This window comes from Python bivittatus, unplaced genomic scaffold, assembly GCF_059951505.1.
Source record: "Python bivittatus isolate LINGU-HERP-01145 unplaced genomic scaffold, Pbiv_v1 ctg000310_np1212, whole genome shotgun sequence".
In the NCBI taxonomy this organism is placed as follows: domain Eukaryota; kingdom Metazoa; phylum Chordata; class Lepidosauria; order Squamata; family Pythonidae; genus Python; species Python bivittatus.
In genome coordinates, this window is record NW_028277054.1 from 10,556,962 (window position 1) to 10,573,993 (window position 17,032).

At 40.1% G+C, this 17,032-nt stretch overlaps 1 protein-coding gene across 1 annotated transcript; it reads left to right on the forward strand.

Annotated features, from left to right (window-relative positions):
• Positions 1–201: 201 nt before the first annotated feature.
• On the forward strand, positions 202–14,994 carry MATN1 (matrilin 1). The gene is made up of 8 exons (XM_088140228.1): positions 202–554; positions 3,483–3,829; positions 8,245–8,467; positions 9,373–9,498; positions 11,464–11,871; positions 12,397–12,549; positions 14,433–14,524; positions 14,938–14,994. Exons 1-8 carry the CDS (start codon positions 470–472, stop codon positions 14,992–14,994), a joined length of 1,491 nt encoding a protein of 496 aa, XP_087996354.1. The 5' UTR covers positions 202–469.
• The last annotated feature ends 2,038 nt before the right edge of the window (positions 14,995–17,032 follow it).

Consider the following 17,032-nt stretch of genomic DNA (forward strand, 5'->3'; position numbering starts at 1 on the left):
TGCCTGTATAGTTATTTGTGCAACCCTGCCTCGGTCCCCAGTGTTCCAGAGCTTAGAAAAGGCCATTGGCTCAAGACAGTAGAAACAGTTTACTTACTGTGGCAGCCCTTGGGCCAGATTAAAGCTGGTGATTGGCAGATAAACTCTTTTCTTCAGCCTTAGTTGACTGCCTTCACTGTTCAGGGCTCAAATTCCCCGCATTCCAAGCCTGACGCTGGTCTCTTTTACAACTTCCCACTTCCTAGTCTAGCAATGAAGCCGTTGTGGTGATTTCAGGTACTGGAAAAGGCCTAGGGACCTCTCCTTGTCAATTGCCATCCTTCCACACATCCTTTCCATCTCCTCCCTCTCACTCCCCCATCATTCATGCATCTCAGAGGTTGGCCCACTGCCTTCTTGAGGAAAGGCCCCTTAATACCTCAAAGCCACCACTGAAACAATCCACTTTGCTTCCATCCCAGCAGCCATAATGATGCTCATTTCTGGCTTCCTATTCTTGCTCCCGCTTCTTTTCCAGAACCAGGGAGTTGATGGGGTCCCTCCTCAGCTGAGAGGTGAGTCACAGAATATCTTAGCATTTACAAAACTTTGCCAGGTTAGAGCAGTGGTACAGGAGGGGAACACAGAAAAAGGCAGCGGTGTGAATTTTTGTGGCTTAGATATTTATATGACGTATCCCCTTCCCTTTTCCTAGGCTATCTCACTATAAGGCTTTCTTCCCAGCTGATGCTTGCCTCTTAATTTTGGAACCCCCCCCCCCACTAACACAGCATCATGATTAACTTTACTCCAGTGCTCCATTACCATGGATGCCAGCTTTAGAATCCTGGTCCAAGAGCTTTGGTTCTCGATCAGTTCTTCCAGTTCAGGAGTGAACTGGGTGCCTCTGTAGAACATGTAGAAATTGTACATGCATGTCAATCTCTCCAGTAACTTGGCTGCAGATCCTCCTTTTGAAAGAAATAATCTCACGAAGCCCTGGGATTTTACATTTGAGTCTTGAGCCTTTTCTGGCTGGGGGGATTGCAACCTTAATTCTGCTTCTGGAGATTCCCATAGGACAATTGTGAGAGAAACTATAATGCCATGGCACAGCTCAGTAAAATAAGTTTCCTAGGACTATGACCAAGTGTCCTATTCAGCTTTCTCAACTGACATCCTGTGAGTAGAGGGTAGGAGAGCTGCCTGTCTTCTGAGACATCTACTTTGAAATCTACTTTCAAAGATTGCATGAGAGATAATGAAAAGGTTTGTCGATGGAGTTAAGAAAGGGATCATCCAGGAGAATAGAAAACTACCTCACTGATTAATCTGCAAGACTCCTTGTACCAGGAAGCGTTTAGTACCCTACTGCTGGGTAGATTCTTTGTGGAGGGTAGTTGATCCAAGAATGGATTTGAAGAAGGTCTGAATGCAGGGCAAGCTATAATGTATAAAAGTATTTCTTTACATACTGATGCATTTTTAGTTCTATTTTCCACAAAAGTAGAAGAAAGTCATAATCAAAAGCTAGGTTTATCAATGGCTAGTAGGCACAGCAGTTATTTCTCTCTCTCCCCTCTTTCTAGCATGTTTTCATTGTTACCGTATTACTCAGTTACAGCCCTGAAGAGTTTCCTGCTCTTAGGCTTGTAATCTCAAATACTGGATACACAAGATTAAAATGATAGTTTTTGTTATGCCTTGCTGAACTGAAAACAGCATTCAGTTTGGTGATGGAGGAAAAGCAAAGGGAGCTGGTCTTTTAGAAGAAGTAATGGAGTTGCCTTGACTCACACACTTTTCTTGCTTCTTAAGATCAAATTTTATTTTGACCTTGAGTTAGCTATTCCACCACACTCCTTTGGCAGAAGATTTCAGGCAGTTACTATATTTGCTTACAGTCTCTAGGGATCACAGAATGGAGCAAGTATTGTGTGATGGGTAGTAAAAATATTTTACTGCAGTGTAAAGATGTGATGGATTTGTAAACATTTCAAAACCTGGTTTGCAAGAGGATTCAACATAAGATATAGTGCTGGGCCAAAATAGCCCCCACTCAACCCATGACTGTTTGGGTTGCTGGGTGTGGATTTCTGTGATTTTTGGAGAGAGGTGTGGATGAGAGTGTGTGGGCAAAAATATGATGGTGGTCTTGTTTTTCTTTTTCTTTGCAAGACACCAATGTCTGGACGGAGATTGTGCCCTTATTTCCTTTTGGCTTTATAATAATGTCTTGCGATCAGGTCTGAAGGCAAATCAGAAGAAAGGCAACGCCTCCATCACTAAAGTAAATCCCAGAAAAGTAATCCATTCTGAATTTCAAGTCCTATTAGAGTAAAGACAATGCTTCCTCTAAGGAAGGAAAGCCAAAAAACCTTCAGTCCATCCTAAAACTTGGTCAAGGATTTATGTGTAACATAAATGAGTGTTTTGAATGTTGACTATTCAGAAGGATTGAAATATTTACCTTAGTGGTTTTGGTTTATTTTGGAAAGAACAGCCCTAAAGGAAAGCACTCTGTTATTGGAGTCCTCTGACATGCCATAAGCTTGCTGCCAACAGACCAGTAGTAGAAAAATGGGGAAGGGGGAATTAGGTCAGGTCAAGGACTTACATATATCTCCTAGATTTGGGGTAGGGTAGGGATCTTGAATGGTTTGGGGTAAAAACCACCTCCTGTTCTGCCCACAGCTCCATTTCCACGACACCTCAAGTTCAGATGTTCCAGTGTCTGGATGTCCCACTATTGACCAAAGTCAGCAATAAAGGCTGATGAGGAGAGAGAAGGAGGAACTAGTGTTGGGATTTCTCTCTCCAAGAGAACTCCAGTTCTGACTTCACAGAGGAAAATACAACATATATACAAAATACAGCATACAAAATACAACACAACATACAAAATACAACATCTATATAATGCAGTATAATACCACACAAAATACAACATACAAAATACAACATAATATACAAAGTGCAACATAACATACAACATGAAGATGCTCCCTGAGTTTATTAACACCTAATTAACATCAGCCTCTTGGAAGTATTATCTAGGAATCTTGTTGTTGTAGTGTATTTTAATTAATTAATTGATATTTATTCTATTTTAATTAATATTTATTCTGTTTTTACTATAAACTGCCCAGAGTCTCTCTTTAGTGAGATGGGCGGTGACAAATTTGAAATATAAACAAACAAACAAATAAATAAACATTGCTGCCCAGAGACACTTGTTTGAAATGGGTGGCTATGCAAATTGAATAAACAAATAAATAAATAATAAAATATGCAGTAGCCTACACTGGACGCCATAGGATTGTAGCATAAAAGAAGCAATCATAGGAAGAGACTCTGTGGTTTTCAAAGTCATATGGAAAGAGATCATAAGGCTGGAATATCTCCACTTAGCTAAGAGTGAGTCCAGATGAATTCAGTGGGACCTACTTCTGAGTTGTCCTGTTTCTCATTTTTGAAAAAAGCTATTCACTTCTCTCAAATAGGTGCCCAGTGCAGGACAAGACCTACCGATCTGGTGTTCATTGTTGACAGCTCCCGAAGTGTGCGCCCCAATGAATTTGACAAAGTCAAGGTTTTTGTGTCTCAGGTCATTGAGGCACTTGATATAGGTCCTAATACAACTCGGATTGGAGTCATCAACTATGCCAGTGCTGTCAAGAATGAATTGTCCCTAAAAACTCATCATACCAAGGCCAGCCTGCTACAAGCAGTTCGCAGGATTGAGCCTCTCTCCACAGGGACCATGACAGGCCTGGCTATACAGTTTGCCATCAACAGAGCATTCAGTGAAGGGGAAGGAGCCAGGGTGCGATCCCCAGAGATCAACAAGGTGAGGAAAGTCTGTAGATTGTCAAGAAGCTTGATTTCATTGTCTTGTTGCCTGTGGTTTTTGCAACTCTTATGTGAACTTAGACCTCTCTGTCTCTCTTGTCTGCAACCTGTGTTCTCAGGAGCACTGGGGCTCCTCAAAAGTACCATACATTTTGTGGGTGCTTAAATATTTTTTTAAAAATGGTTAAAGTCTAATGAGGTTTTGGCATGCTTGTTAGAAATCTCGTAATAGTTCAAACAGGATGATGATGATGATGATGATGATGATGATGATGATGATGATGATAATAATATCTCAATGGATTTCAACCATTTAATTGCAGGGCAAGTGGGAAGTGTGGAAACTTAATGCTCCTGACATATCCCACAGCAACTAACTGTGGTCTCCAAAGAACATATCCTCCCATCCCAGGGGCCTCATCTCCTCCCAGCAAGTTAATGTAGATAGCTGCCTTTCCATTGTTATTAGCTGGTAGGAAAAATGGGCAGAGTTCCTTTATGTGCACCACATCTAAACAAGCCTTGAAAGGCCACATGTGGCCTGCGGACCTGCAGTTGAGTACTCTTGCCCAAGAGGGATATAATTTTATCCTTGAACAAATGTTTGCAGTCATTTTATTTTGTGTGTTTGATTTCATAACATTCCTCTCTTCTCACAACTGCTTTTCTGCTTCCCAGTTACCTAACTGATGCTTAGTTACAACTCAGAGTAACAACCTTTTGAAGAAATGTCTCCTCACATTTCTTCACACTCCTTCATGAGGAACAAAGATTGCCTTCTTCTGTATGTCCTTTCCTGCTTGCTTTGGTCATCTTCTGAGGCACCACTTCAAACCCCCTAGCCTTGTAGAGCTAGGCACAAAGCCATGAAGCCTGGAGTTTGGGGAATGGGTATACCTCAGCCTTGTGGATGCTGTCAACAGATTCATCAGGCTGTGACATTCAGTTGGTTGAGATGAGATATAAAGGTGTGGTTCTTTGAAGAAGAGAGTTGGGTTAAAGTGAGTGGCTGTTTAGAGTGTTTAGGTTTTATGCATAAATGCCCTTTTCTATGAACATTTCATTCTTTGGGGATTTAAAATTAGCTAAATATAGTTGACTGTTACCTCCTTGAACTTCACTTACAGGTGAGCTAGAAGCTAAATGTATACCAGTTGCTAAACTCAGGTTTTCTTTGGGGAGAGCCATAAGTCAGTGGTAGGACAACTCTCTCTTGCAGGAGAGATCGTTTTTGAAATGCTAAGAAATTTCAAAAAATCTCCCTTTCAGGTCCTTAAGAATTTAATTTTTCCAGATACCTGCTACTGCTATTGTTTTTATTGTTGTGACTATTTCTGGTGCAGGAAAAAAAAATTAACTCAAACAGAAGGCCTTTTCAACTTCATTAAAGGAACCTTATATATCATGAAAACCTTTGTCCTTAAGGGCAGAAGTGGTAGACCACAATTTAGCTGGCATCCCATTGTTTTTAACCAAACAGAGTTTCAATTTCACAAGGTGAAAGGGACAACTCTGAAAGAACACTATGTGCAACATGATCTCCCCTTTCTATTTCCAAATATTGATTCATGTCAAATCAATAGACTTGGGGAACTGGATGTCATGCTCTGATTCATGACTACAGATGTTCATTCAACATTTGTAAGAACCTTTGTGCCTAAAGTTGTATGTGTGAAGTCTTTTGATAGGTATTTGATTAGGAATGCCTAAAGATGGAAACTGATCATCTCATTTCCCCATCTGTCTTCATTCTATCCATGAAGATCAAGACCAAAAGTTTATCGGGACCAGTCTCTTTTCTGTTGCTTGTCCCTGGGTAACCATGGCTCTTTTTAAGTTCTATTTGTTAAATCTCTAATGAAGCCATTCCTTTAATTTGGGGTCGAGGCTCAGCATTTCTGGTCTGCTTAGAACAGAGTTGCTCAACCTTGGCAACTTTAAGATGTGTGGACTTCAACTCCCAGGCTGGCTGCGGAATTCTGGGAGTTGAAGTCCACCCATCTTCAAGTTGCCAAAGTTGAGAAACACTAGCTTAGAATGAGCAGTTCATTCAAAATCTGATCCTCTGCTTTGGCAGTCCAGGTCCGGCTGATTCAGTATTTCGTACATTTAAAAAAATAATAATAAAAAATAGAAAAAAATTGCCAGGTGGGGAGGAATTTGCATTTGCTTTTCTCAACATATGACATGGCCAGGAAATCTGTTCAAGCTCCCTTGATCTCCTGCATGTTCATAGCAGGGAAGAATGCTTCCTAGGGAGATTTCTTTTGCTGCAGCACTCCTCGGACTACATGAATGGATTGCTGAAGGCACAAAGGGTTTGTTAGTGTAGATATGAGGTTGCAAACATTGCATGGTCTTGAGGAAGGTGTAAGAGATTTTACAGCTCCACCTATGGCTGAGACTGACAAGCTACACTGTTTGGAACACGCCAATCTACTTCTATTTCTCGAAGAGGTACTTGTATAGTGATACAGTTAAGATATAGTTCTATGTGGGCAACTCATTTTTCAATTTTTTACCACATTTCCTTAATGTTCAACTCATCGACACCACAGGGAAGCATGCATGATGAGCTTAAAAGGAGTCTGTGTGTGCTTTAAAAGTTAATGTGAGACTGTTAGAAAGAATTAGTGTAATGGTATGTGGGAATGACCTTGGGAGACAGGAGGAAGAGCCCCAAATTGGACATCTGGTATGTAAAAGATTTCTCAGCCCGCAGAAGGAGAGGAGGTATGGGAAGCATTTCAGAAGGGACCCTCCCTAGTTTTCCAGAGAGTAAAAGGAAAGGAGGGGAGAAGCACTTTCAGTTGTGCAAGATTCTGTTAATGTAACCTCACAATAAAGATAGCGTTAGTACTCATGGTTTGTGCTTCTTGTCTGGACTACCTCGAAGGGCCAGCAATCCCTTAGATCCCTGTCCTTTGCAAGCCAATAGAGACATTCCTTGCTAACTCATTTCTGCAGCAGCCAAATGCTTCTGCAAAAATACTTTGGCTGGTGCCCTATTTTTAAAATCCCTCAGGCTGCTCTTGCATTTTTTGTGACCGAGCCCTTAAGAAAAGTCCTGGAGGTAACTGAGCATATGAATCAGGTGAATTGCATCATCTAACACTTCTGCAAGCAGGAGCAATGAAGATCTCTTCAGAGCAAATGACACCATGAAACTGACTTGTTCAGCCAAGCGCTTGTATGAAGTAAAAGAAATTTGCATCCCCCCCTCTCAGATGTCTTTTGTCCCCTCCTGTTGTTCTTCAGTTGATTTAATTATTTAGAGTACTACACCATTTATTCACCTAACTTAGCCAGGCCTATATCCAGCAATTTGAACAGCTGTAGCTGCATTTAAGTCTGAACACAATGAGGCTATAACAGGTTGAAACCTTGTTAGAAGAAGAGAGGGTACTTGAAAATGCAGAGAAGAGGCATCGAATATGCTAAATGGTGTTTATGTGTGTGTCAGGTCTGCACGTGGCCTTTTACAGTCATATGACAAGTGTTTATGTAAAGGGGCATCTGCAGAGGGTGGGTCAACTTCACGATTGAAGCTGCACCCCTTTTTACGTATGACACACATTAAAAAAGGTTGGGTGCCATCTTAACTTTTGGGGGCATCTTGTCTGTATGTGAGGATAAAATAATTTTTTGCTGTAAGATATTAGGAAATGATCCTTCATTTGAGGATTCAAATATCCAGATGAAGCTTACCTGGGTGAAAATGAAAATCTCTAAAGAACTGGAGAGAAAAGAGAACAAAGTAATGTTAAGATGAAGAATACTTGTACCTGATTCTGTCCACAAAAATCAAATTGTGAGTGTTTCAGAGAAAAAAAACGAAGAATGCACCTGCATTGTTGGGAATGTTCTGTGAAAAGGCTGTTTTGGATTTGTTCTAATTGACAAAATCCCTGTATATATAGATATAGATATAGATATAGATATAGATATAGATATAGATATAGATATAGATATAGATATAGATATAGATATATTTTCTTGCTCGTTAGTTTTTTCTTTTTGATGTATATATGCTCTCACTCACCTTATTTTTCACTTTTCATTCATTCATTCAGTTGGTTAAATAGATGGCTCTCCCTCCTGGCAATCAAGGAGCACTGCATTGCATTATCGTTCATCACTTTTAAGGCGCAGATACATTCTGCCCTTTTATGATGTTCTCTGGGGAGCCTTCTCTGTTGCAAAGTGCCTTTTAATAAAGGAGTGAGAGATTATTACAATATCTAGGGAATAGGATTCTTTGTTTCTCTTTGTGGTTAAGATAGCTGAATATGAGTTACTAATCTCACTGTGTACGATAGACACCATCCAAGGGAGGACAAACATTCCCCCATTCCACCCCTTGCTGGGCCCAGTTGGAAAAATCAATTGAGTCTTCATTGTCTCGTTCTCAAGGTGGCTATCGTAGTGACTGATGGTCATCCCCAGGATGGGGTGAAAGATGTATCAGCAAGGGCAAGAGCTCTCGGGATTGAAATCTTTGCCATTGGCGTGGGCCGCGTCGACATGCATACCTTGCGACAGATAGCTAGTCAGCCCTTGGATGACCATGTTGACTATGTTGAAAGTTATAGTGTCATTGAGAAGCTGACCAAAAAGTTTCAAGAAGCTTTCTGTGGTAAGTCTTAAACTTTACTGAAGGCAATGCATACAAGAAATTGCCCTTTCTCAACTACAAGATGTTTCTGTAAGCCAGAAGAGTATTGTGGTATAAATAGTATTGTGTAATGAACTTGAACCAGTGTGTATTTAACCCGAATTTTGCTACAATAGACTCCGTTCTTAATTATGGGTTGTCTGTAACCCGGGCGTTCTTAACCCGAGGACTACCTGTATTTTGTTGTTAAAAATAAGCATATGATTAGAAATAATTAGAAGGCAAAGAAAACCCACATTGGCCATTTCACAAGTGGATTGGTTTATGGTAGCTCACCCAGCCCTAACACTGTATTACGGTCAAAAAGTGTGGGAGATTCTATCCAAAGCATCTGAAGTACATGCAGTGTTCTTGGCAACTGTAGAGGAAAGGTTTGCCTTTGCCCAGTCTTGATATTCCCTGGTAGTCTCTCATCCAAATACTCACCATATCTGATCCTGCTTAGCTTTGGAGATTACACAAAATCAGCCAAGTGCTATCACCTGCTAAGCCTAATGAAATATACTCTACAGTGAAGTGCCTCTTGCCTAGGTTCTGGGGGCTCATGGTCCTTCTTTGTTCAGGAGCCCTGAGATATGTTGGGGGAATTGGAATGACTATTGGACTTTTGGGAAGTGCGTGTTATGATGAGAAGCCTCCCTCTGCAGGGAGCTCTAAGGATGCATGTGGCTCATGGGCCATCTATTACTGATCCTGGTTATAAGATTATGAAGAGAGGAACATTCAGATTGTTTATAAGCTCAGATGTTGATTCCAGGAGACCTGAACTGCTAACATTTCTAGTTGATTTGCACAAGAATAATGATATTATAAGCTAAGATCAGACCCTGCTTGTTTACTGTGTTTATTATTTTATTGCTTTACAGTTGTGTCAGATTTGTGTGCCACCAGAGACCATGATTGCCAGCAGATCTGTGTCAGTACAGGAGCCTCGTATACCTGTGCTTGTGAAGCGGGTTTCACTCTTAACAATGATGGGAAGACCTGCAGTGGTAAAAGAGTTTTGTTTAAAACTTTGTAAAGGGAACCCAAGTTGATTCCAAATCATGGAAATGCATGCCCAATTCACAATGTGTGAAATACATCACTGTTCAAGTTAAATATCCATGTAGATATGCTTCTGCAGTGCATTAACACCTTGTACTATTTAGCAGATACTCCAGGTTGAAACACATTTTTGTAAGGTTCAGTTTCTGGATCCCTTTTCTATTGTTTCTCCTTGGAAATGATAATGAAGATATTGTTTCTGCTTTGGCAAAACCTATATCTCCAGAAAATCTTAGTTAAGTCTGTCCAGGGCCAGGTATAGGTTTCTGTTAGATCTTCATCATGGTTCTTCTACTGTGCCTTTCCAATGGAATAGGTGATGGGTGGCCCCAGATCTTCTCTTTTAACCTTCTGTTAGTCAACCCACAAAAATCCATTATTGGTGAATGTGTGACTTCCTGACAATCCATACAAGAAATAAGAAATTGGAACTGAAAGCAATATCAGTGCCAGAGTTCGAAGAAGGAGAGAAAGGAGAAGTCAGGGCTAGGCTATAGTGAACTGTTTAATGATGCCACCTGGATTGATATCCTTGGACCTGCATCTATTAAGGCTGGGGATAGAGAATAGCTTTGAAGATATGATACAATAGAGTCATCATTTTCATACCCTTTAACCCATCTTTCTCATTTTTTTTTAATCTTAAAGGAGGAGAACATTAAATTAGGCCAACTGTGGAATTAAATTAACACCCTGGGCAACTGTTTTTGGCCAGGGAATTCATGCAGTTGTCCTACAAGGGATGCAGAAAATGTGATGGTGAAAGAACCGTCAACAGGGTGGCCAGGTCAATATTTTCAGCCTTGCACTTTTTAAAAGGACACCTACATGAAGACTACGTATTAGGTGTCCCAGAGGCTTGACACATTTTAATGCTTTAATTGTGCAAAAAAGTAAACATTGCACTTCTAAAAAATCACTGTGCTGCCACTAGGTGAAGGTCACATGCAGCTCAGGTGCCACAAGTTGCCCACCCTTGCATTAAAAACAGAATCCTAGATAGCACATGTTTACATGCGTGTGACAGAATGCTTCTTGAGACAGATACAAGCCTTTGTTTATGGGCATAGCCTTTGCCCCACTTCCATGCTTCTTAAAGTATCATCATCATTGAATTTCCATGCAGAGGGACAATGGCTAGGGTCCTGCCAATAAGTCATAATAAAAAGTGATAGAAAGCGACTTATTCATGGATCTGTTTCCTGAGTAATTTGTTCAGGACACTGTTCATTACCCCAGCAAAAATAACTCTGCTTGGATCAGTTGTGGAATCCTTAAATAACCTTTCTGGACAAGCTTCTAAAAAGCTTTCAGAGCAGCAGAGAGTTCCGATTATACAGATAAAACTTTGCACAGGTTGCCCTTGGCCAAACTACTGAAATATACAAACATGTTGCATAACTTAAACATTGAATCAGAGGAGTTCTAGGAAGAGGGTCCAATCACTGAAGCACAACTCAGCTTTTAAAGCAGATTTGGGAAGGTTCCATAATACTGCCCCCTCCCTCAACAAAGCAGGCTCATTCTGCGTCTACTACATGCCATTTAAAATGCGTTTTCCACATTTTCTTTTGAGGATAAACTGTCACTCTGTTGAATAGCCAAAGAGAACAAAGAACACACATGAATCTTAGCTTCTGAACTGCTCTCACTCAGTGTATAGCCGAGCGACTCATTCTTGAAAATAAGAGGCCAAGCAGAAATTATAATGCTATAAACATAAATGACTTGTCCCACTGCGTTTATGACTTGTCCCACTGCTTTTCGTGAGTGTGCTCCACTCCAAAGATGCAGATCCGGTTCAAAATACTTGTTAAAGTCAGTTTTTAAGAAGTGTTGTCATTTAAATTAAAGAGGTGATTCTTTCAGCAATGGCTTTCTTCCCGCTTTCTGTTTTCTCTTTTCTACAGTGTGTATTGGAGGACCTGCCATGGATCTCATCTTCCTGATAGATGGATCAAAAAGTGTTAGGCCTGAAAACTTTGAGCTGGTGAAGAGGTTCATTAACCAGATTGTGGATTCTCTGGATGTGTCAGATAAAAACACTCAGGTGGGCTTGGTCCAGTATTCTAGCTCAGTCAAGCAGGAGTTCCCACTGGGGCAATACAAAAACAAGAAGGATATCAAAGCAGCAGTGAGAAAGATGTCATATATGGAAAAAGGCACCATGACTGGCCAGGCTTTGAAATATTTAGTAGACAATTCCTTTGCCATCTCCAGTGGAGCAAGGCCTGGAGTCCCCAAGGCGGCCATTGTGTTTACTGATGGACGCTCCCAAGATTACATCAATGATGCAGCCAAGAAAGCCAAAGAATTAGGTAAGTGCTTGGCAATTAGGACCGTGATTTTATTAGAGCTCAGTTTAGACACAATTACTTCAATCTCATACATTGAAAACACTGTATTATATCAAGGAGGATTATTACACCAGTGCCTTTTCTCCTCCAGAAAGAAAGACCTCTGGGATTGATCAACCCACTATTTTCTGTTGCATCCAAATCATGCAGCTATGATTTACTGTAACTATATTTACTAAGCTAGATGTGAAATTGGCAAACCAAGGAGATACATAACAAAGTAATTTGCCTGATGCAACACCTGAAAATCATTGTCAGAAGATAAGGTGATGGCCCCTGGAGATGAACAGTCCAGATGAATGTTTTTTATTTGTAATTCCTCTGTGTTTTCCAGATTTCTTTTATCTTTACACACACACACACACACAAACTCACATTTTGAGGGGAAAGACAGTATAGCAGCACAGTGGCTTTTGATCAATAACGCTTTTATTGTGCTTCCGTGAACGTGATAACACACGGATGATTAGTTCTTGTTTGTTTCAGGATATAAGATGTTTGCTGTTGGAGTGGGCAATGCTATTGAAGATGAACTCAAGGAAATTGCCTCTGAACCAGTGGCAGAGCACTACTTCTATACAGCTGATTTCCGAACCATCAATCAAATTGGAAAGAGGCTGCAAACTAAAATATGTGTTGGTGAGTGAAGCTGTGCATAGGATGTGCAACACTGTGACTTTTTGGTTTGACAAATAATTGCAGACTCCATTTATATAATGACTAAGGTAACAGTTCCATTGTTATTTTGTCTTGATTTTTCTAGGAACCATTATTGTCATGATAGCATCTTCTGGCATTATTGATACCAATTGCCTCCATAAGTTTCTAAATTAGCATCTTCAGTGATCATGTCTCCTATAGGTTCTCCGTCACCTGATGGATGGCTATTGCAGAGAGGGTTTCTTAATGGTGGGCCTTCATTGTGGGATGCTCATTCCAAAGTGGTTCATATTACGCTTATTGTATTGTTATCCCCTCACTCCTTGTGGAACTATCTATACATTAAGATCTTCAGAGCAGAGGCTTCCTGCTGGTTCCCCGAACTACTATAACTCTCAATGGACTGATAGCACCATATCCCACTGAAGATCCTATGTGTACAATTCATCTCTCAGGATCCCCGCATGGAAGAACTGCTGCCAATGCCTTTACTCTATAAGTTGGGGGAAGGAGTTAGAAGCCCAGAGGCTTTACCTATATTTGAGGAAGCAGTCTTCACTGCTTGCTACCCTATCCTGCCCTCACGGTGAGTTTTGTCCCATTCTTAAAGATGAAGGCTGTCAAGTAGACACAAAACTGGCCCTACTATTAGATAAAATTAAGCATCTGTTTCAGGCAAAGGGAAGACAATGTGTTAGAGGACATAGTAATGGATGTCAAATAATCTGTCTAGTATCTTTCCAACCTGTTTCCCTCAAGGATGGTAGAGAACACTCTCATTGCCAACAATGAAGTAAGATTAAATTGCTAAACTGGTGAACATCTCCAAGAAAAATGATGGTGGTGGAGAGTCTTGTTCTTTGTTGTGTTTCAGATTGCAAAGTACTTCAGTCTGGCCCTGAGCAGATGGTAGGAAGAGGTGATCCCTTCAAGAGTTATTTGAAATGCTCAATTAACCCTCTTGAGGGTGGTCCAGCAATCAAATGAATGCTCAAAGGGCTCAGTTCATTTTCTCAGCAAGGATTAGCCTGTTCCCATCTTGAGTTAAAATATACCCAGTGCTTACAGTCAGTTTCTTTCTGTGAAACAAGTAGGGGCTAGAACAGGGGGGACCAAATTTCCAAAAGTGAGAACTGCAATTTGCTCCCTCAACCAGCTGCAGATCCACAGGTAAACTTACCGGATGAATTAATGTGCAAGAGGAAGGGGTGGGGAGCTTTGTATTGTTTTGGAAAGAGCTTAGCTTCTTCTTTCTATTTCTTTTTATTCTCTCTTTTTGCACTTTTGATTTTTCTCTTTTTCTTTCTTTGTTTTCTTTATTCTGTATTAGTTTGTGTTCATTTTTATGTTCTCTTTAAAACTTTCACTAAAATTTATTTAAAAAAAGAAAGAAAGGGTTTAGGGGTAGGGGTTGGTGTGAGAAATCTCTGAAAATCATATTGTTCCCTTTTCTACTCTTAAAACACACACACATACACATATCAAAATTTCTCCAAAATGACCCAAAATTGCACGCTTGAAACTTAGTTGCCAAATGACAGAATTTCAGCAGTGCAATTTGGGGCTCTTTGAGAGAAAATTAGAATGGTTTGCTCTCCCTCATCAAAGGCTCCCTGGTCCTATTGCACCCTTACTTTTGAAGAAACAAAATACACAAATTGTGCTGCTGAGAACTGGCTATTGCTGAATTTCAATGATGCCAAGTTGTGATCTCATGTTGTTTGCAGTCTACAATCACAGGCTGCCTGTCCCTGGACTAGACAAAATATGTTTCATAAGCCTCTATCATTTCATAATGCCCAACTAGGAAGACCTTCTTCTAATATTTAATTTACTGAAGCACTTTATCTTGCCTCCTCCAGAAGAAGATCCATGTGAATGTGAAGCCATTGTCAAATTCCAGAGAAAGGTAGACAACCTCATAAAGGCATTGACACGAAAACATATCCTTTGGGTACCACTTGGAATAGAGTGCATTAGGGCACCTTTTTGGCTTGGAATGGTTATGGAAAGCACAAACTTGATTTACACCAGATGTTGCACTTGTCCAGTGTGCTTGGGATTTGAATAGGAGGACATTTATGGTTCTTCCTATGCAATGATGAATAAGCTGAGGCTGTATATGTTGTTTAGCATTATTTTGTGTAGACCTTGACCTTATTTCAAAAGCAGCTTTCTGTCAGCAATCCATGCCAGATCCAATTACTTATATCTTCTGCTGAGGATAGATAGATGAGGGAGGGAGGGAGGGAGGGAGGGGGGGGGAAGAAAATGATACTGGAAAGACAATGGAGAGGTCAGAAAGACAGAAGGATGCCATTCTCACCCCTCCCCACTGTTTGCTTAAGTGACCTCCACTCTTGGCAGACATTAGAACCTTCAACAGATCATTCTCAAAAGAATGTGACTTTCAGCAAAGAGTGAATGTTCATTCTTGGACTATATCCAGGGATGTATGAGATCTCTGGGATCAGCAGCAGGAACTTGGTGGTGATGGGGGAACAACTGGGCAAACCATTTTTCAGGACAGCTGATATTTCTATTTTGCTTAGAGCAGTATTTCTCAACTTCAGCCATTTTAAGATGTGTGGACTTCAAGTCCCATGCTGGCTGGTGAATTCTGGGAGTTGAAGCCCATGCATCTTAACGTTGCTGAGGTTGAGAAATACTGGCTTAGAGGATTCGTAGCTGTATCCAGCAACTTTGTTTTTATATATCTTTGTTCTTTGTACAGTATTTCATGATTTTTATTCAGTCCATCTCCATAACATAGCCATTGAAAAGATATTCATCTTCTTTCTATGTATATTATTCCTTAATTCTTGCTCACTTGAAGCTGTATCAAAAAAGCTTGCCATTCTAGAAAACAGGATCACTGTTTAAAATGTAGGATAATGTGGCTCCTTCCCAACTTAAAATGAGGATACCAGAAGACTTCTGCTGATACAGCTGGAGAGCTCTTTCAGATGGTACCCAAGGTCCAACTATTGGAAGTGTCTTTGTTTTGGGAGATGAAAAAGTTGAATCTTTCGCATATAAATCACAGCAAAAGCTTGTATGTTCTTGTTTATTGAATGACACTAAACATTTCTTACCTCACAGAATATGCATGCATTAATTACCTGAAGAATCATTTTAATCAAAGCTTAATATATACATCTTTTATGTTTTAATGCATTCTTTTTGCAAGTTCTGTGAATGGTAATTGGGATTTTCTGTATTTTTGGGGGGTGGGGGTCCGTTGTGCCCTTAGTTTTTTTAAAGAACTTAATTTGACTTATGTGACTTTGAATGTTATGATTTTTTTAAAAAAATGGTAAATATATAATTCACTATGAAATACCTATGAGTAGATGAAAGAATTATATAATACTTGATAGGACATATTAGAATAAGATGCATCTGCTACAAGCCTGGAAAAAGAAGGTGAGTTTAGATATCTAATAATAATAACAAGAACAATAATAACCAAGGCTGATATTTCTGCTCATAGCAGCATAACACCTGGTATTAAAAGGTCACATCTGGAGTTTTCTACAATGGACTCATCTATGAACGTATTTACAATGATGGCAATTATGCTGCTGACCTAATCCCTCCTAATGTTACCAGGGATGTCCTCAGGGTGTGGTAAAAAAAATCAAGACAGTAGCCATGATGGTGTGATTGAACTACACCCATTTTTCCGTGTGATACACATGCAAAATGGGTGGAGCTTCAATTGCATTCTGGCGGCCATCATCTTGACTTTTTTTGACCACACCCTGAGGACAACCTTGAATGCTGACTACACTCTCAGCAAACAAAAGTGTCATAGTCAAATCAAGCAGGAAGTGCAGGACACTGGTTTTGAAGGAGACTCTAGCTATGATGTTTTTGTCACCTTTATAATGTCACACAATTCACATTCTTCTCTGCCAAGGCAGGATATCATCTCAGATGGTATTGAAGCTACCAGCCACCCAGGGATACTACCATTCCTGTTGGCTTCAGAAGACTAAAAAGTGAACCTCAAGCCATGCTGTCCATCTCACATTTGTTTATCATCACTGCCCCTCTCCCACGGTGAGCCCAAGTGGTTGAACTTCAGTTCCTTTTTTCCTTTAAAAGGTTTTGTATCAAAATATTTGTACCTGAGGATACATAAAAGGCCTTTTCAGAAATATCATGCTAAATGAATGGTGTCTTGTGTAGGAAAAAATAAAGGTCACTGAAGAGTTAACCCTGAGTTTTGTGGCTTTTACTGACCATTTTTCTCTTCTTCATATCTTAATCCCACTTTTCTGGTTAAAATATTAAAAGCATTCCAAAATGGCATCAGGCTCTGTACATATATATGCCCATAAGAAACAGACCCATACCTTTAAGCTTGCAAATCAAAAAGGTAAAAAGTCACCAATGAATTGCAGAAGATCTCTGGTGCAACTTACAGCATCTTTGTACAATAGATGAGCTGGGACAG

Excerpts from the sequence above, each read along its gene's own strand:
- MATN1 (XM_088140228.1), top strand. The coding sequence starts at position 470 with ATGATGCTCATTTCTGGCTTCCTATTCTTGCTCCCGCTTCTTTTCCAG. Across the intron at positions 9,499-11,463 it reads TGATGGGAAGACCTGCAGTG|TGTGTATTGGAGGACCTGCC; the intron begins GTAAAAGAGTTT and ends TCTTTTCTACAG. Across the intron at positions 14,525-14,937 it reads CACGAAAACATATCCTTTGG|ACATTAGAACCTTCAACAGA; the intron begins GTACCACTTGGA and ends CACTCTTGGCAG.